Below are 21,717 nucleotides of genomic sequence, written 5' to 3'. Positions count from 1 at the left end.
TGAAACATTAATTCTGTCCTTTTACTTTTTATCTCTGATTGGACAGGTGACCATGCTACCGAGTAGTATCAGTAAAGATGAAACCTTTAAATATACCGAGATTTATTCTTTTAACAGCAACTTTCCAAACTGATATTTTCCTGTTATTAGTGTGCAGCAACATAAAGTCTTGTTTTCCAATTAATACGGGAATCTTCCTACCTTGTATCCCTTGTAGACGAGGCCCTTGCAGTAAAGCTGTTTAAACACCCACCAGATGGTCTCCATGAACGATGGATACATCGTCTTGTAGTCATTCTCAAAGTCAATCCACCGACCCAGACGGCAGATTATTTCCTGGAAAAAGATATTTAAAAAAGGACATCATCTCTGTCAAGGGCCGGACGTAGCCCGTAAAGTGCTCGATTGATGCGCAGTCGGTCTGGGATCGATCCAAGTCGGTGGGCCCATTGGGCTATTTCTTGCTCCAGCCAGTGCACCATGACTGGTATATTAAAGGACGTGGTATGTGCTTTCCTGTCTGTGGGATGGTGCATATAAAAGATCAGCTGGCTTAAAAATCACAGCATTTGATTGGCTGCTTGCCATGGCCAGAACTTCACTTTCATTCATACAATGTTTGCATTCATGAGTCAGATTACACATACATTATACGATCTACATAGATTTACATAAACAATGGACTCATTTGTTTCGTAAACATGAAATGGTATATTTTCATAAGCAGCAGCTTTAGTGGTATATAAAAATAATTATTTTCTAATGCAACTACAGTCGTTTTATTTTGTACTGTAAACATTTGGCTGTAAAAAGAACGCCGTTATGCTATGACATCACTTACATTACGCCATGTAATATGCTTAAGATTATTTGACGTAATGGCTGATGGCTTTGTTGTAGACTGCAGAGAAATTTTTACTTTAAAAATCAGATAAAATTGACAATGGGTAATAAAGAGAATAACCAACTCGCTACGAAGAGTTATGAATTATCTGTCCCTTGTGAATGAATGTTGTAAAACCCTTGCCAAAGGCTCGGGTTTACAACATTCATTCACTCGGGACAGATAATTCATAATTCCTCGTAGCTCGTTAGTTATTCTCTAAGTCCTTAACCATATAACCGTAAATACGTGTACATGTAAAATGTGTTGAGTGCGTCGCTAAATAAAACATTTTCTTCCTTCATCTCTATCAAGATATGTAGAAAACAATTAATTTTTCCATTTGTAACAAATTTCACATCCATTTAGCAATCGTCTTTTGGTTTAAAAAAAATAAAACAGTTTTAAACTTTAACATATGTACTGCTGCAAGTGGTGACATAAACAAGCATTCTGGGAGCACTGCTATAGCAATACATGTCTCCTATCGGGCCAACACATTTTCTTATCTGCCAAGTTCAAGGGCCATAACTCTATCAAACATCAGCCAATACCTATAAAGTCAAGCTGTAACTGTACATGAAAATGCAATACACAAGATTTTAGCTCAATATCCTGCCACACTGCAGAAAAAAACATCTGGAAATCTATATGCAGGATAGATAAACAGACAGACCCCTCTGCTTTGGTCCAGTAGGTATACTACCAACATTATATTAATATACTAACATTATACATATTCTGGAGAACCAATTCACAGAATAAGTGTCTGTCTACAGGTTTGTAAATGCCAAATTTCATTTTCCTCCCTCTAGAACCTTATTAAAAAATTATTATTTTTACATCTCTCTGATGTATACTGATGGAAAGAAATTAGGGAATGCATGGTATTTGAGACCAAATGTAATTCACTGCTGGAGTAGTTATGTCTATATAAAATACAGACATGTATTGTGGCACTGCATGTTAGTACTGTGGGGTTGACGTCCAGTAACACGGTTAATTTCCCGATACCTGTGGACGAGGATTTTGGTTGTAGTCAACATTTCATGTTACTACTGGCGTGTTCCTTTGTTTCTTTCCATCAGTATATTAATAATGCACAAAGTATGCATAGTGAAAAAAAAAAAAACATTTAAGGAAAATTTAGTCAGCCAAATATACTTTATTTTTCTTTTGTATCTACACTGTCAGTCAGTAGTTGTCAAAGGTTGACAACAAGTAGAGTTTTGTATTAGGTAGCTACCTCCCATTCTTTAGAATATCTCATGACGATTTTCCTGCACTCTTGGTTGTAAGCTTCGATGCCCATTTTAGCCACATCCTCGGGTCCACGGATACCCAGAGTCTTGTCTATTTCATACTCCTGAAAATTAAAACCATCAGTGAATTAAAACAACATAGCCACTAAAAACATTTTTACTGCTTACTTCTCTTACATTACATTTCAATTTCAAACATGATTGGTTGATAATTAATGAAAATTCACCAACATAACATGATACATAAAAAGAGATTGCTTGGTGATTAATGAATATTCAAAAACAGAATAAGAGATATGAAAACAGATTGGTTAATGTTTAATAACTATGCACAGCTGAAAGGTTACTCGAATATGAGATGTAAAAAGAGACTGGGTTTTCAAGTGTAAGCAAAATGTACAAGTTGTAAAATAAGGTATAATTTTATTTTAGAAAATATATTTTACATAGCTTTTACAATGTAGAATATAGAGAATATTTCTAGGCTGATATTACATGTTACAGGCATCGTCAGTCACATTAATACTGTGGAGAAGATAAACAGACTATAAAGCTATATTTGACAATATTGATGTCTGATGCTCGAGTCATGTGAACTTTTATCAGAATCAGGGCTAGCACTGGCACTCGCCAAATTCGCCAATTGCGAATTTTTAAAGAAGTTGGCAAATTTTATTTTAGTTTCAGGTAAGAATTGAATTTTTTTTTAAATAGCTGACAATTTCTGCAATTTTTTAAGTTTAATGACAATTTGGCAAATTGTTTCTCACCCAGAGCTAGCCCTGAGGAACTTAAAATTGTGCTTCAAGTGATATACGATATGCATTTTCTCAAAATGACATAAATGGATTTATTACACACCAGTGTAAAATATTGCTCATGTCATAACAATTACTCAATATCTAACTAGTGTAATTTGGGCACGCGCAGACTGGCATGGGTTTTTGTTTGTTATTAGAATGATGTCGGTATTTGAATGACATCACTTTGCATCTCCCTGCAATGAAATAATTGGATGCATGACACATTCTTTTTTAAGAACGCTAGAAAACATTAAGTGCAAAATTGCTGTTAACGTATGACTGTGTTTGTACCAAATAATGTAATTTAAAACTGTATCAGGACAAAATATGGCCATGAATTGAAACTGCGATAAGATAGGCTGTTATATTTGAGCATATTGTGTACAAAGCCAAAACAATATTGCGGCAAGCATCTGTCGTCGACCTGCTACTCTTTTTTTACAGCACTGTGTACAAAATGTCACACTTAGTTAATCCCATTTACTCAGCTTAATATTTGCTGGTCTGATCAACAACTCAGTTATTATTGTGAATTTCAACATCTAAACTGTACATTGTTGACGTCTCGTTGCTCATTGTGACGTCATTTAAGTTTACATGTGACGTAGATCATTTGCTGACCCAATTCGTAGAAAACCAATATTTAGTAGGTCTCGAAATCTGCTTACTTCTGCGTTGCAGCTTGTTTGCAGTTGGTTTGTAATAAATAAAATACTAAACTAGCATGCCTGTCATACCATTTTTATGAAACTCGTGAACAGTGTTGGTATCTCTCGCTCGTCAGATACCAAAACTGTTCACTCGTTTCATAAAAATGGTATGACAGGCAAGTTTGTTTAGTATTCTATATATATCATAGTTTGGAAATGATTTATACATGTATGTCATGTGTGTATTTATTTACCACTGGAAGGCCGTGACAATCCCAGCCAAAGCGCCGCTCCACATGAAAGCCACTCTGATGTGCCCACCGAGTGACAACGTCCTTGATGGTTCCTGCCAGTATGTGGCCATAGTGAGGCAATCCTGTGGCAAATGGTGGTCCATCATAAAAGGAGTAACTTAAAAATAAAAGAGTCACAATCTTGTACTTAGTAAAGCATTTACAGGGTTTCTGTCAGAGTGTAAAATGTGTATGGCGCCCAATCTGATTAAAATTAGCTCTACTGGTCTACCAGTAGATCTAACAGGTGACATTTTATCTATAAATAACAATTTAAATATCGACCAATTACACTTTGCTTTTTATAGCATTATTCAGGAGCATATAAATTCAAAATATATCGGGCGAGACTATTTATGTAATAGGTGAACTTGTTGGTCTATTTTAACATTAAAAAACAGGGGGAAAAGTGAAGTAATAAACTCTGGATTATATATTAGTATACACAGATTTTATGGCTATACCACCCGAATCATTTCGTATACCCTCGGCATAGTCCCGAATGTTTTCAAATTCTTTTCAAATCACTGGCATGATTTTGCAAGTAAGGTTTTTGATTGGTCAAATGAAAGGTCAACTGGACATGAGCTCCAACAGGGTGCTGTTAGATCCACAGGTAATAATAATTAGCCAGTGGAGCTAATTTTAATTAGATTGTATGGCGCCATACCCAAAGTACTTTGCAGATTTTATTTTTTAAGTTAACCTTTTGACAAAATTAATTACTCTTATCATTACTGTATGATTTTCTTAACCCTAACCCTAAACCTAACACATTTTCTTTCTGGGAGAAGCCTCCCCATATCCCTTTGTGACTGTGAATGCATTCCAATTCCATAGTGCCATACTCAAAAATTTCTTTCTGGCAGAAACACTAATTTATAAACTTGGAACACTCTAACATGTGGTGCAAACAGTACCTAGATACACTATTAAAGGGACATTCCTGAGTTTTTTGCACTTTTTAAGATGTTATTGACTCACAGATATATTTTAACGATTGTAATTACAAATATATTTTTCTGCCTAAAATATTAGTGCCTGTATATTAAATGTGTTTCTGATCGTTGTAATATTTTTACTAGGTTAAATTTCATTTTATTTCCTAAAAATATTTTTTTCATACATGTACGTACGAAATTATTTGAAGACACGATTCAGTTTGGGCTTCTTACAAATATTAAGACGACCAGAAACACATTGAATATACAGACACTGATATTCTAAACAAGAAAATATATTTAATATGTGAGTTTAATCATAGAAATATTTTGTTAGTCGGAAACATCTTACAATGCAGCAAACTCAGGAATGTCCCTTTAAGAAGGAAGGCAGTGTTTGATTAATCAGTGGCTATTAGGTTTCAAACAGAGTAATGATGACATATGATCTAAGATGATGAAAAAGAAAGCTGTTTCTCTTCAAATAATGGCAAGGATCTCCCCCCCCCCCCCCCCCGAACTTTCCCATACAGTGCAGCACATACCACAGCCTTTGGTACTGCTTGGAAAAGGAAAGAACTGCAATAATGAGGATTTATCCTATATATCACTGCCCATCAGGCTACGACTCTAAATTATCAAGATGCACTATCTAAAAGAACAGCCCCAAGTTTATCTAGGAAACATTTCGCTAATGTTCACAAACTATTTGACTGGTTCCCGACATGGCCATTTGGTTTAACGTGAAGCATATAAACCAGTCTTGCGAACATTTTTCTCCTTGGTCTGGTTGAACTTCAACCAGGAATTTCAAGATATTATAAATAGGGTTCAAACTATTTATTAAAAACCAGGGCTTCTAGAATTTTTATAAAATCCACTAGCCACGGGATCATTGATTTTACAAATTTACTAGCCACAATTAAAAATTCACTAGCCCTACTTTACTTTAAGTCAATACAATTTTACAAAATAATAGTAATAATCAGATATGTCACCTGAAGAGGGAGATAGACCTTAAAAACACTAACATTGGGTGGTGGTAGGGGTCGGATATTCATATTTAGCAGTGACCAAAAAAAAATTCACTAGCCGTCTGGCATTGCAATAATAGTTATTCACTAGTACAACATTGAATATCACTGGCCATGGCAGTGGGGCTACCATAATCTAGAAGCCCTGTAAAAACAAATTACATTGCTTTCCATGGCTAGTAAACCAGAGTTGAAAGATCTTGATGTGAAAAAGATTGAGGGGAGTGATTAATTGCTCCCCTAACTTAGATTATGGGGAGCGCCATTTACAGGGTTCTCATTCATCCAAAAATATTGAGTCCATGGACTCATGACCTTATATTTTGAGTCCATTAGGAATGTAGGAGAGTCCACATTTGAAGATGAATTGATAAATCTAATAAAATAGCAACTGACAACACAAAAACATTGACATTTAAATGGTTTTAGCCCATGTCGTAATATAAAGTACATGAACATGAATTAAAAAAAAATCATTAAAATATATGATAAAATATAAAACAAATACCAGGTAACTCATATATATTCAACTAATAATGACACAAAAGAACTCAAATACATATGTATTTATATATTCTATACAGAATGCCCCACATACAAAATATTTTCACTACCACCTTACCTAAAACAAAAAGAAGCTAAAATAAAATTTCACCATTCTATCAAGGTTACTAATTCAATCCACACAGTAAAATTTGTTGTATTAAACTTTTGTTTGTAATTATAGCAACAAGTATCTTCAACCAGATCAATATAACAAAACATAATTAGTGACTATTAGAGCTGGGCGGTATTGAAATTTGAGGTTCGGTATCGATATCGGTAATTTTGGGTTGATTTACTTCGGTATCGGTACGGTATTCGGTATTGACACGATACCGATATCCAGCGCTATTTTCGGTATACTCGGCTTTAAATGCATGCCTGTGTTATGGCTCACCCGCAAATTTCATCTAAATACAATTAAACTCCATACACAAGGCTCTCGTCTGATTTATGCCAACCCAGTTTTCATTCGTCAGATATATTATTAGTACTTTCCGAGAAATATTTTTCAATACCGAAATTTCGGTATTTTGAAATTTGTTCGGTACGGTAAATCGGTATTGACATAATACCGATACCGAACGGTATATACGGTATACCGTCCAGCTCTAGTGACTATTATTAATATTTCGCCAATTGTAAAAAATAAAATATTGTGAAAGAATTTTCGGTTTGGCGAAAAAATTTGTGAAAGAATTTTTTTCCATCACGATTTTTAGAACAAAATATTTTCAACCAGTTTTGTTCAGCTGATCCGCCTCACGGTGTGAATAAGCGCTGTTTGCATGTCCATGTGGCCAGTCTACTATTCAGTACTGTAATGCCAGCTGCCTGCATTTAAGATATGTTCATATCGATACCAGATAAATTAACAAGCCAAGGGGAGCTAAAATTACTCTCCTTGAATTTTAATTTAATTTTTTTTAATGACACAACTAGAGCACACTGATTTACTAATCACCGGCTATTGAATGTCAAACATCTGGTTATTATGACATACATTTTTACTCCAGGGGAGTGATGTGGATCAAGGGTGATAGCTCCTTTAAAATTAAATGGTGAGGTACGAGTCAATGGAGAGTGACTGATCCTGCAAGGGTTCTAACACTGAGCTATAACTTGCTAGAAATGAGACGCATTACAACTAAACTATAAAAATAATTGTAGAAACACATGACATTGTATCGTACAAATTTCTGTCAAATTAAGCTCACCGTGGTTTCCCCTTGGAAAGTTTTAGTGATGTTTTAAAGGCATCAATCTTTTTCCAGAATTCTTGAATTTTTTCTTCTTCGAATGGAAAGTTGATATTGTCTGGTACATGCTGAGCCATTTTTCTCTTCACTGCAATACAGACAATTAGTATAATTAATTAGATTCAGGTTTTTATTGTTGGAACATACATGTATATAAACACTATCTTGTACTTGTAGTTACAAGTACGTCTACGTGTACACTAAAACTAAAAGTGAAAACTTTAAAAGTTTCCATAACAAAACAACTGCAACTTGGTACAATATACTAAATTAACAATCTGTAAGGAGTGTTTTATTTCTGATAGTTGACTCATTTCAACTGTTTCAAAGATGTTTTAACCAATTTGGGTGGTCATTTTGAGCCTTGATGAACTATTTAGTCACAATTTTGTTATTTTGATGCCTATTTGATCTGGTAAAAAAAATTAAAGATAACTTTAGTTATGTTGACTGCAATTTCCTTCTAATAGGTTTCACTCAGAATAAGTCAATATCTGTTCAGGGCAAATGAACTATATAGAATCAATCCCTATATAATGAGATTGATAATTTTACAGAAATCAAGTTGCATAAACCTGACACAAGATGATTAAATAATTTAACAATAAATAAAATTAATTAACAAATAATAATTTAGTTTCATAATTTATCATTAAATTATTTATCCTTCCTCTCCTTTCCTACTTTGGGGGTTCCATATCATTTCTGTTTAAGCTTGGCATTTTAGTAGTAATACTTGTCAGATGTCTCACAAGGTGCAACATGTGTTTGTCTCTCGTCTGGTTGTAGCTATGGTGCCAGTGACACCTGCAATTTCATGTCATGGATGATATTTTGTTGGAAAATTACAATTGTGCCTTAACGGTAACACTAACACAACAAGCCGTTGTTTGCTATGTGACCGTATGATACAACCCCTGCAAGTAAGCATGTTGATCATGTCACGTGGGCACACACTTTGCTCTACATCACCAAAAAATAAGTACAGCTTGCTTTCATTTCGTATAGGGGCACTGGATATCTGTGTGTAGTGTTGGTACAGGTTAACTGGTTTAATGTCATGACTCGTTTCAAGAATAATCAAATTAACGGTCCAGATGCAGCATCAGATTTATCATTGTCAATAATGGATTTATTACATTATGTATGTAACATACATCCATCTCTAGCTCTCCCTAACAACATATAAAAAGGGGTGGTCTAGAGGACACTCGAGCTACTTGGGATGAAACACTGGCAATTTTTCATTGTCTGCTATTTTACTTTTTATGGAATACTCTAGAAGGAAGGGTGTGACGGAAATGTATGTGTTTTGTCGTAAGCCATAAGTGGGAGATCTCAGCAAAGTCAATTTAGGTGACATAGTCATGATATAGGTATGTGGGAATCGGCCCCAGGCATCGCATATGCTTAGGTCAAATACCTGGTTTCTGGGTTGATCGCAGTGCAGCGGGCAGTGGAAATGCTGTACTTTCAAGTGCGTTTTTTGGGTCGTGGGCGCAAGGTTGAAAATCTACACTTATGCGGATGACGTAGTTTACATTTTCAGCAGTTGCCTTGTCTTCGATTTATTTCCATAGGATTCTTAGAAGTTTCACAAATCGTCTGTTAAAATTTCGGTATACATAACCAATAAAAAACGCCTCAGATTTACCGAAAGGCGAGTAACGACTCTTTTCAAACTTATATAGACCTGTAGTGTGTGTTCTTTTCTACCTTTATGTGGATTTTCAAGACAATTCTACATACAGCCACTGATTTATACCAGCAGCAGGATCGGGTGTCCAAGCCGTTGATGGGCTGTTTTGTCAACAAACCTTCGATAATCAACCTCAAAATAATGATGGTTAATCTCATTGGAATTCTTCAAATTGTAATCAGAATAGTTTATTAACAAGCAAAGATGACTTTGATATGCATTTCATTGAAATTTTGGATTTAATAATGCCGATGGTTAATGATTTTGTGTGGCATGTTTTGTTCTAAAAGTGTGCACGCGAATGGAAATTAGGTCACATGACCCAAATGCTGCCATCTGATTGGTCCAGACTGTTGTTTACATTGAAATTAGCCATGTTTACATGTGCTCAGTGTTTATTTTCTACATATGGTTTATCTTCATCAGTTTTGATCTTCGTTTTAATATGTTTTGAATGTGATTATTCAAGTGAGAATAGACCCATCTGATAGAACTTTTTGATAGCTGTCTGCAGGGTTTGTTGAAATATTCCAAATATTAAGGAAGTTATGGGACTACCGCTAATTACCGGGTAATTAGGTAGGTAATTAATTAATTATTAGTGAATTAAAATGACTGATAAGATGATTTTAAGAGGCAATAACCCATCTCTTAGTCGTGGGAGTCTTTCTTACCAATGATACAGATGAAGGCTTGTATGGCATTTTTGAAGCACATTTTTAAAGAAAAATGGTCATAGTGTTTCTTTTGTTTTAAATGTAAATCCATTGACGAAAACCACTCTAAATTAGGCGACTTCAAAATACCATAGCACCCTCAATATTTATCCTATCATCACAATTCAAAGACCATTTTAAATGTTTCTTCTAGCTCTTTCCAATGATACCAATTTTAATGGTAATTAAAAGGAACCATTAAAAGGGGTTATAGCGAAAACGGAACCGTGCCAAAACGACCCCAGGCGAAAATGGAACCATATTGGATAAAACGGAACCTGTGTTGGTTAAAAAGGCACCAAAATATGTGGACAAAACGGAACCTGCGTTGGCTAAAACGGCACCAAAATCGATGGCTAAAACAGCACCGAAATCAAAACCAAAATTAAGGCATATAAAGGCATACATTTTTTAATGAACTTTGTTAGTTGCCTTTGATGACAACTTTATATAACTTGATAAGAAGTCCAAGCCTCCAAACCATTTTATTTTGAGTTTAATTGTAGGCTATTATATATGGGAAAAAAGATCTATGACAACCGGATCCCCTTACTTGTTTACTTAACGCACAGCCTCCCAATGTGGAGAGCTGCTATCCATTGAGAACTAATTAGCATAGTGAAGAGAGCCAATAGGTTTTGCTTTTAGTATTCCAAAAGTGGCTCTTTATTATGACCGTCTTGGTGCTGTAGGGTGTCTCCCTAGGTCGCCCATAGGGCCCTTTGTTTCACTGAAGAGATGACCTATTTATGAAGCTGACACAGTACTAGACTGGCTTCGGTCAAATTGGTGTGTAAAGTGCTTTTTTTTCTCTTTTTTTCAAACGTGCACAAATATCTCCATTATAGATGTAAATATTTTTTATAAATAAATAAATAGGCGAACAAAATAAATAAAAGTAACAACTATTCAGCTTGTTGGGTTGAAGTTATCCACTTTCAATATTTTTGCTAGTTCTTTTACCGTTTCAGTTAAAATTGTCCCAGATAACGGCATATCTTTAAGTCGGGCATTCACAAACCACTCAGAACGGGCCCCCTCAACATTTGCTACTTTTCCTGTTCTCTGCCGTTTCTATTTGGATTAGCATTGCTGTGACACTGGTTACAAATTTCCTCTCTTTTGGTGGATACTTGAGAAACTTGTGATTGGGAGCATTTGATTATCAAAACATCTATTGACTGTTAATCGAAGTAGGGCCTCGATTAGTGACGTCAAGCATAATCTTAGCACATGCTCAAGCTAAAAATAACAGTTGTACTGAAGGCACTAATTTACTCTATTACCTTTTTAAACACAGCAACAACTAACAGATCTCATGAAGGAAGTCAGATGTAATAAAGTAAAATGATGTTTATTTATTTACAAAACAAGCAATCGATTGTTGAGTACTTAACCAATCAAGCTGTGCAGTGAACACCGTGAGCTTTGATGTTTTGTCTGCGACACTCCGGCTAGACGGAATCGGTGATGGGGATTAACAATTAGTTTCACATGTTGAATAATACGATTCGGCAACAAACCTAAATCATGATTCCCCCCCTCCCCCATTATGTGTGGTTCCGTTTTAGCCAATACAGATAGGTGCCGTTATAGCCACAATCGGTTCCGTTTTCGCCAACAAAAATGGTTCCGTTTTGATAGTGGTTCCGTTTTAGCCTGATCCCATTAAAAGTAGGAGAGTAGTTTATCGTAGCTGTTAACAATGTGGTATGGACTTTAGTTAACAAATAACATGTCAAATTCTACTAAAATTTGAAACAAAACATCAATATGAATATCATGAATATGTTCATTCCACTGTAACTCTAACTGTTACCTTAATAATTAATTTAATTTCTTTTACCTATTCAGTGGTGGTTTTGCAATCAGCAGCAGTGCCTCTTACTGACAGGCTTGGAGTAGTGTATTGATATATTGTATAAAATGTTAAATTACAAGTATATTGCATCAGTAGTATGATAAATTAAACAGAGCATGTGTCCATACAGGAAGACGCGCCACGGCGCTACACTAGAAAATAATTAAATTAGAGAATACAAAACTGTCTGGAAACAAACATTAATAAGTTTTAGTCGTTATTCGAATTTGGCACGCGTTTTAGCTGGATTTCGACACATTTAACTAATTGTTTTAATTAAAATTATTGGACACAATTTCTTATTCTTGCGTGCAGTATATCACCATTATTATACATTTAAATATTCGTATACTTTACCAAGCTAGAATTTTATTATTCTTGGCCACTAGTTCTAGTTCCGTAACTACTTCCGGACACGCAATGTTTACTATTATTTAGACATATTTCAGTTTGTAAATAGAAATTAATAACAATGACCAATGGTACTTATTACTTTTATTCATGTATTTGTTTGTGCATCAATGTAGACTATGTTGATATTGTTATATGCAAGCCTTTGCGAAATTATCAAATTTACAGCGATTACAAAACTAAGTACTAGTACTATTGTCCGAACCAAATTGTTAACAACTACGAAAAATTACTCTCCTACCTTTAATTGCTGTTAGATTTTCTCCAAAGTTTGTCCAGACACAAATCGCAAAAAAAACACTACAAATATACAGATTCCACACACGAGACTGCAACGATGTTCGCCAATATTGTCTTTGCTGAGATTGCATAGGAAGAAATACATGCTGTTTTCTGCCGTCTGCCATGTTGCTTGTTTATGGAATACTCTTCAAGAGGGGTGAAAGCGTCCAAAGTATGTGACACAGTTACTATGAAATCGATGATCTCTAGTGAATGATAATAATAATAATAAATAATATGACGTCATCACGTTTGCTTTTATATCATAACATGTTATGACGTTGTTACATTAAGTCCTATCCTTTCACCCCTCTTGAAGAATATTCCATAAAAAGTCAAAATGGCAGCTAATACAAAATTACAGGTTTTTTTCCCTATGCGCTCTCAGCGAAGTCGATACAGGTGACATGGTTATCATCTGGTATGTGGAATCTGTGTCATTGTTATGGTTTTTTAAAGATTTGTGTCTGGACAAACTTTATCGAGAGCTACAGACACTCAGTAATGGGGGCACGCGGCGGGGGGGGGGGGGGGGGGGGGCTCTATGAACCAGAGTCTGTTACCACAGAAATGTGCAATGTAGTCCAATATAGTTGGTGAAATTGTTGGCCCAAGAATAGAACAAGTTTTCCATTTAAAAAAAAAGAGCTATTTTCCGTTTCATGTTTTTGTAAATTCCGTTTCTGACTACAATATGTAATTAACAATTGAACTAACACAAGTTGTGACAAATTAAAGGGTCCGAAAATTTAATGGCGTCGACATGCGTCGCTATTTGTCATGAAATCAAAATTAGTAGCGATAAATCACATCAGGCGCAAAGGCTACAATTATAATAACTACATAATTCATGATTGTGCAACAATTAAGTGCACTGCTTTATTCAACGGGGCTTATGGTTCACAAAACATAAACATTTATTTTATCATCTCTTTGACAGTCTAACGTCGTCTGCAAATTGAAGTGTGCGCATGACACAGCGGAAATAATGTAACATTGCAACGTTCAGCCAGCCGTTTTTTGCTAAATGTTTGCAAACTTATTTTGACTGGTGGTTCCCGAAATGGTCATTCGGTTTAATGTAAAAATCTGTCTTCCAAGACAAGCGTTAGCGACAAACTGCTGGCTAAACTTAATCCTGGAAAAAAACCTGTCCCATCTGCGCAGGTGAAACAGACTAAGCAGTAAACCAGCCCCAAGTTCAGCCAGCAAACGTTTCGATAAAGCTACTGTCACACCTTGCCGGATGGCGTTAACGGACGTCTGACGGAGAGCAAAAATTTTAATCCGTTCTTCTCCGTTCACATGCGTTTCCTGTCCGTTTGTCGTCCGGAAAATGCGTTCCTTGTCAGGCTAGGTCCAGTGAGGTCCGTTCAATCCGGCAGAAAGTTTTTGCATGCACAAAACTTGGAACAGATTCCACCAGGCAAAGGCGTCCGCCGGTTGTACAGGTTGTTGTGCGCTGGGCATGCATTTTGTTCGGAACTCGTGTGTTCCTCGTCCTGTACTTTTCAGTTCACATTCGGATGAACTGGAGGTGTACCGCATGTTCAGCGGACGATTACCTGATAAGGAACGCAGTATAAGTACCGTACATGTAACGGGTCTTCACCGAAACAGACAGCGACGTACATCCTCCGGGGTATATAATGTGGCTTTCCTGTCTCACCCCCTCAAGACCTCCTGGGACCGTGAGGACCTTCATGATGGAGTGTTGTGTGAGACTTCACCTGCAGTATCAAGTGGCCCTGATCCAGGCACAGATTGACCTGCTAGATGCTAATCTCAACATCTATACCCATGTAGAGAACAGAAGGAGGAGAAGGGGGCAGCGGAGATGGTGATCTAGGACATGGATGGGCCCTGAGAGGCAGCGACAGTTTGGTATTTATGACCAACTCATGATGGCATGAGGATGCCCCCTGAGATGTTGGATGAGATCCTCGAACGAGTAGGTCCCAGAATCACCAAGCAACATACATTCTACAGAGCCCCTCTTGATCCAGGCATGGAGTTAGCCATCACACTCTGGCATCAGGGTCCACGTACACCAGTATGCCAACTGGAGCCTGATGATATATGCACGCTGTGTTGGCAATTGGCAAAGGAGTTAACATGCACATTCAGAGCAAGCTGTTGTAGCGCACGCCTGTCTTGGGCAGGAAAGAAAGGGGGGTGAAGGAGGGACCGCCTGCACTGGAAGGTGCAAGGGAGCACCAGCAGTCCAGTCAAGGTTAGTGACAGGAGGAGGGTGATATGGTGCTATGTAATTTGTAATGTCCCGTAGGATTAAGCCAAAGAGAAATGGTGCGCATTTTAGTGAAGGAAATTTGGCACAATTTAGATGGTCATTTGAAATGAGAAAGGTAGAAAGCTACATATAGGTTTTGAATTGTTCAATTCACCGGACTATTTATACCCGTTTTGTCCATCAAGTGACCTGTATAAATATGTTCGAAGAACGTGTTTTGTCAGTTTCTCATGTGTTCCGCTTTCGTTTTGATCGGATCTTGTTCGTTACTCGTACGGTGATGTCCATTACAGTGGCCAGTAATTGTCCTGTACTTGTCCGGTGATTGTTCGTTTTATCCGCTAAATTTCGGGTGTTCTTCCGTTCGAAGGGCATTGAGCAGCAACAGAGACGACTTTCACCACCGGATAATTTTCTTTCGCTCCGACGGACGTCCGTTAACGCTATCCAGCAAGGTGTGACAGTAGCTTAATGTTCGCGGGGTATTTGATTGGTTCCCAATGTGACCAATGTCTCAAGTGCATAATCCAGTCTAGCATTTGCCAATAGTACTGCGCACGGGTCAATCGTCAGTTTTACAGCATGCAGCAATAGTTAAATAGTATTAATTTTTTTAACTTCGCGGAAAATCGCAGTTCTGTTTCCAAATGTAAATTCCGTTTTACAATGGGAATTCCGGGAATTCCGTCTGTTTTCCACGATCGCGGAAAACCACTGGGTCTAGTGTGCTCATATATCAAAACAAAATATATTTTAAAAACAAAGGCAATGAGCAGTAATGGACGCTGTATTCGTCGGAAACTCAAAGTTTTCCTGAAGAAATTTAACCCATAGAAGCCGAGCTATACATTCAGACAAAAACCAAGAAAATATGAACTGGAGTCTGAGCAACTGTGGCGAAAATAGACGTCGGAAATGACAGTAGTAAACGTCGCATGCGACACACGACGCCTTGTTTTGCAACCACTGATTTATTTAATGATAAGTCTGCATGATTATGATGCCCAGGCCTACAATAATAAAAAAAAACCCACATAAATTATTAAATAAAGTTAAATAAATACAAAATAAAAAAGCTGAAATTGAGCCCGTAAGAACTCGCTCAGGGTTGGAGTCAGTACCAGGTTGCGAACCCTGTACCTACCAGCTGTAGTCCGATGCTTAACCACTACACCACCGATGCCGATTATATTGAGTAAACCCAAATTTCTACGTCAAAGCACACAAGCTCATCTGTTAACAATTAGCAGCTTGGTGTTACATCAGGCTTAAAACTAAAAGTGTTTCACTTGTATGAAACATGTGAGGGTATTTAGCAACATGACTGCTCAAGGAAATTAATGATAAAACAACTGATTGCATATTGTCAACTATATAATCTGACTGAAATAAAACAAATGGAGCCTCAGTGGTGTTGTTTAGAGGTGCAGAAATGGAAAATATTTAACTGGCCCACCAGACTAGAACCAGCTAAAATTTACTAGCCTACCAGAATTTCTACTAGACTATGGAATAAATTGGCTAAATCAGAACCACTACCAAAAAGGAACCATTTTCGTTGCCTGAAACAGAATAGATTTGGCTATAACAGCACCTAATTTTTTGGCATAAATGGTATCCTTTTTTTTTTGTTTCTTTTTTTTAAAGCTATAACAGCATTTCAATGTATTCGCAAAACCGGTGTTGGGGTAAACATGTCTGGTCAGAACATCCATTATTAAATGTTGAATAATGTAAACAACACATGTTTTCTGTAAACACCTGTTGACTGCATTTTGAAGATAACAAAAGATATATGTTTGCTGCAGTGGCAGTGCAATTGTCTGCTAGCTGCTAATACTTCTATCTCCCTATTATAGACATAAAAAAATAAAACAAAGTAATAAATTATTAATATAGCTGTTGTTTTATTGCAGATAACATCATTCACAACTTGTAATTATTCTGGTACTGTTTTAGCCAGACATTTTCAAATGTTTGCAATAGCCATATAGCCATAGATTTTGGTGCCGTTTCAGCCAACGTACACTAGATTCCGTTTTGTCCAATTTGGTTCCGTTTTCGTTTGGGGCAGTTTTGACCCAGTTCAGTTTTCTCTTGCGCAGCACAGTTTGGAACTCCTAAGTCATCTATTGGCAATGTGGTAAATGTACCAATATTGTTGTGTAATTTGTCATAATTTTGAACCATTTGTTTGATTGGTTTGAAATTCTGGCATGGCTGATACGGAGTCGTGGATTAATTTTTTTGTTTTTTAAATACAATCAGTCAAAAAAAAAAGAGATCTCCTGTCAGACTGGTAGTTGCATTTTTAACTAATCCGTCAGAACCTTTACTTGCATTTGGCGAGCGGGCGAGCACTTTCTGCACTCCAGTGTCATGGTTAAAACATCGGACATAAGGCTGGTAGGTAAAGGGTTCACAGCTCAGGAACCGGCTTCCACCCAGAGCGAGTTTTAATGACTCAATGGGTAGGTGTAAGACCACTACACCCTTTTCTCTCTCACTAACCACTAACAACTACTGTAACCCACTGTCCTGGACAGACTGCCCAGGTAGCTGAGGTGTCTGCTCAGGACAACATACTTGAACCTTAATCGGATAGAAGCATGAAAATAAGTTGAAATGAAATGAATTAATGAACCAGTCATCTTGGTCCAAAGTCCACACACTTTTACATGCCCACATCTATTGGGTTCAGGCATGTTTGCACTGGGTCCCATCTCTGGTATGACTAGTGACTCAACTCAGGGCAGACGTTATCTCGGGCACATGTTCAGGAATTTATGTAGAGGAGATCTAGACTGGCGAGCAAAGATTCGGGGAGGGGGGAAGGGTTGGTTATGCTCCCCCAGAAAATATATGGGATGGAAAAAAGGAAAACAGCATGCTAAAGAAAAGCGAAAGATTGATTCTTGTTCGAAAGATTGATTCTTGTTCGTGAACTTTAGCTGTATGCATTGACTATGTGTTATTTCTTTGGTGTTGTTGAGTGAGGTGGGTCCCACAGCTTCTTCTCTCTGTGTATCTGTCTGTCTCTCTTTCTCTTTTCTCTCCCTAGTAAACGTTTTTTTTTTTACCTACATGTAAATTGTACGTGTACATTTATACTAAATTTTGCAACGAGAAGTGAGGGATTAATTTTTATAATACTGTACATTATTTTTATTTCCCAAAGTTATGTAGTACAATTGTTTTTGTTTTACAGCATACTCGTTCGATGGTCTTCTGGTTTTCAGCTTGTTAGTGATCTGTACATGTGCCTATATGAGGAGAGTTCCTCGCTTGAAACAGTGGTTTTTGACAGAGAAGAAAGGATTTCTTGGTGTTTTCTATAAAGGTAATTTTCCTAATTATTATAAAGATTTAGCATAAAAGTTTATTTAACTGTACACAGTAGTACATGTACTAGTATATAAAATACATCAGTCCTCTGAAAATCGCGAGAACGATTGTTTCGTTCCCATGTTGCTCGTGCAAATCTACTTTTGCATAACCTATTTTTTGTCCACACAAAATTTGGATCACTATTTACTTGGATATAACGGGTTACACAAAAAGGAAATGGGTTACTTGGATTTATTTCTGCATAACCGATAAATGGGTCACGCAGATTTTCAATTCCCAGAGGCCTGTAAATATTAAATTTAATTAAAATATATATATATATATATATATATATATATATATATGTATATATAAAGGTAGTTTTCCTAGTCATTATACATAGAGGTTTAACATAAAAATGCTTTTAACTGTACACAGTAGTAAATGTATTAGTATGTATATGAAATATATATCAAATTTAATTTGAAAAAGAAAAAAATATATGTTGAGGCTGTTAGATACTTGGTTCATGTTCCACCTGAGGGAATGGAGGATTTATCATTCCAGTACGGACTCCAACCCAGAGTTAGTGCACCATTAGTCTCATGGGGAATGTGTAAGGCCACATACACAAAGTTTGACTGACTGCATGTATAAGTGTATAAATATAGGTGTGTCTCCCGAGTGTATGACCCCGATAATGGGATATGAGGACCCTTGTAATGGTATACAAGTACTCAGCAGCCGATATAGATTCCATGTGTCCCGGTCTGTGTGTTATATGTTTGTGGCATGTGGGTTTTTTCCCTTCTGTTCCATTTGTAATGACAGAATAGCTTACTATTACAGTGAAACCTTTCAAAACTGGACGCTCTGTAAACCAGAATTCCCTCAAAACAGGACATTTTTCATGGGCCTTTTTTAAAAAATCAGTAAAGAACTTAACCTCTCTAAACCGCATACCTCTTAAAACTGGACATTTTACTTGGTCCCAAGGGTGTCCGGTTTATAGGGGTTTCACTGTATTACTACATACATATACATGTATACATACCGGTAGCTTACGATTCCATATCCAGTCTTTGCCATATGCAGACTCAAGCCGAGCTGAAGATCACATGAAGTTGCCGATGGAATTCATTAGAGATTTTACTGCACAGCAGTCAGTTGCAGGTTTCCTAAAACTTTCCAGACGAGTGTGGAGAGCAGGAGTGATCACTCGCCTTTCCTTGTTAACACTGATATTTCAAACTACAGTGAAACCTCTCAAAACCGGAACCTCTGTAAACCAGAATTCCCTCAAACCGGACATTTTTCACGGTCCTTTTTTTAAAAAATCAGTAAAGAACTCAACCTCTCTAAACCGGATACCTCTTAAAACTGGACATTTTATTTGGTCCCGAGGGTGTCCGGTTTATAGGGTTTTCACTGCACATGTATCCTCACACATATGTATATTTTTACAGATAAATAATACAGCACAAATATCTGTTACCTGTAACTATATATGTACATGACATTGTTTTTATAAAAAAACCTTTTGATGGCTTGTTCTTTTTATAAGTGGTAAAAACTGCTTAAAAGTGGTCATCTTTATTAAAGGAGGCCTGTGGTAAAGTGCTTGCTTAATGTGCAGTTGGTCTAGAATCAATCCCCATTGGTGGGCCCATTGAACTATTTCTTGTTCCAGCTAATGCACCATGATTGGTATATCAAAGGCTGTGGTATGTGCTATCCTGTCTGTGGGATGGTGCATATAAAAGATCCCTTGCTACTAATGGAAAACAAATTAGCGGCTTTTTACTCTAAAACTATATGCCAAATTTGCCAAATGTTTCACATCCAATAGCTGATGATTAATAAACCAATGTGCTCTAGTGGTGTCGTTAAACAAAACCAACTTTAACTTTGGTTGGGGCGGAGGAAACTCTCTAAGAATATGTCAAAATGACCAAATGTTTGACATCCAACAGCTGGTGATTAATAAATCAGTGTGCTTTAGTGGTATCGTTAAACTGTTTTAGTTATTAAATGGCTGTCTGTCATAAATGATCACACTTTACCGTTTTCCCCCAAGTTGTACCTGCATTACCCAGTCAACTGTCTAAAAAAAAAATTCACTGTTTATACTCACTGTCTACCAACTCACCCCAAACTGTAAATAAGATGCCCCCCAAAAGTTACCAATTCACCCAAGCTTGCTCCAACCCCTCTTTACTGTTCATTTAACTGTGATGATATCATTAAAAATGGATGTCTACTACGTTGGTGTGTCATTATATTTATTAATATTATCATGGAACTCCGCTATTGCAACCATATATATCACGAGTTGATTTTGGGGTGAGTTTACCATTATTTTTATACTCCCTGTGGACTTCCTGTTTAACTGTATGTTTGATCTTTTCAGCGTCCGTGATTGGAACCCGTTTACACATAGCAGTGGCCTTGTCGTGTATGTTGATGGCAGTCTACGTATTGGTGCTAAAGTGAACGACTATCACTCACAACCACAGTTTGGCATAGGAACATCAGTAGCCGATCAAGGACACCGGTTTTCTTCATGGGGAAAACACAAAGACATTCTTCCATCATTAGTTGAGAGGTGAAAACATACCGGGTATTTTGCTCTCAGAAACAGATATCAACATTTATTATCCACATAGTTCAAGATATTCAAGGAAATATAACCAGTATGACCCACGTGTGTCATAATCATTTCACATGCACAACGAATGACGTAATTTTGTGAAGCGATGTCATAACTTAATGTGGCTTCCCCAGTGTAAACACTTCTCAAAATGACATCATTTCTGAAAATGATGTCATTTCGTCATCTCTTTTTAGTTACATTTGAAACGTTTTGACATTGTCCATGCTTGGTATTCACAAAAATAATATTTTGGATAATGTGGATAATAAAAAATTAATACACTTGTGTGTGAATCGTACTAATTTTACGAAACTCGCTCGTGTCATACAATAATCCTGACACTTGTTTCGTAAAATCATTATGACACACAAGCTCTATTTATCACCAGTGTTTAAAATATTTCACTGGTTTTTACTTTGAAGTCTATATTTCAAACAAAACATTTGACATTATTGTGAGAGAACATCAGTCATTTTATTACCAATATATGTTTGATGTAATTGATGTTGGAGTAGATATGTAAACTTTATTTTACTATATTCAGTTCAGTTTCATTATATGCATTACCATCTATATTCTTTAGCTGATGAAATTGAATGCTTTTAAAAGAAAACAAAAACCTATGAAGCATTACACATATACCATTAAAGCACAGTAATGTATGGTCTTCTCCAGTTGGAGAAAAAGGGCACTTTTAAACTGAAAGGAAATATTTTTGTATATACACGGTTCTTAGGAGGGGGTGGGGGGGGGGGGGGGGGGGGGGGGGGAAGAGTTGCTCAGGATTTACATAATGTAAAAGAGCATCCATCATTTTATTACCATATATTTGATGTAACTGATGTTGAA

General features: G+C 36.6%; 2 protein-coding genes across 2 annotated transcripts in view; one reads left to right on the top strand and one right to left on the bottom strand.

Annotated features, from left to right (window-relative positions):
- Positions 1 to 12,077, bottom strand: part of LOC121367534 (isoleucine--tRNA ligase, cytoplasmic-like) — a 55,273-nt gene extending 43,196 nt beyond the window's left edge. Inside the window, exons 1-5 of the mRNA XM_041491764.1 lie at positions 11,930 to 12,077; positions 7,627 to 7,756; positions 3,853 to 4,009; positions 2,130 to 2,249; positions 202 to 336 (exon numbers count right to left, since the gene is read on the bottom strand). Coding sequence (XP_041347698.1) covers positions 202 to 336; positions 2,130 to 2,249; positions 3,853 to 4,009; positions 7,627 to 7,745 — 531 coding nt within the window. The 5' untranslated portion in view covers positions 7,746 to 7,756; positions 11,930 to 12,077. The remainder of the gene's footprint in view (positions 1 to 201; positions 337 to 2,129; positions 2,250 to 3,852; positions 4,010 to 7,626; positions 7,757 to 11,929) is intronic.
- A 258-nt stretch (positions 12,078 to 12,335) lies between these two features.
- Positions 12,336 to 21,137, top strand: LOC121367533 (protein kish-B-like). Its single transcript, XM_041491763.1, has 3 exons — positions 12,336 to 12,426; positions 18,097 to 18,228; positions 20,626 to 21,137. The coding sequence occupies exons 1-3, from the start codon at positions 12,417 to 12,419 to the stop codon at positions 20,706 to 20,708; spliced, it is 225 nt and encodes a 74-aa protein (XP_041347697.1). The 5' UTR covers positions 12,336 to 12,416; the 3' UTR covers positions 20,709 to 21,137.
- Positions 21,138 to 21,717: the final 580 nt, after the last annotated feature.

Source organism: Gigantopelta aegis, chromosome 3 (genome assembly GCF_016097555.1).
Source record: "Gigantopelta aegis isolate Gae_Host chromosome 3, Gae_host_genome, whole genome shotgun sequence".
Lineage (NCBI taxonomy): Eukaryota > Metazoa > Mollusca > Gastropoda > Neomphalida > Peltospiridae > Gigantopelta > Gigantopelta aegis.
Note: the sequence above shows the minus strand (reverse complement) of the source record. Positions and strands in the feature narration are given on the sequence as shown.

Coding starts and splice junctions, on each gene's coding strand:
- LOC121367533 (XM_041491763.1), top strand. Junction 18,229..20,625: donor TCTTGGTGTTTTCTATAAAG/GTAATTTTCCTA, acceptor TGATCTTTTCAG/CGTCCGTGATTGGAACCCGT.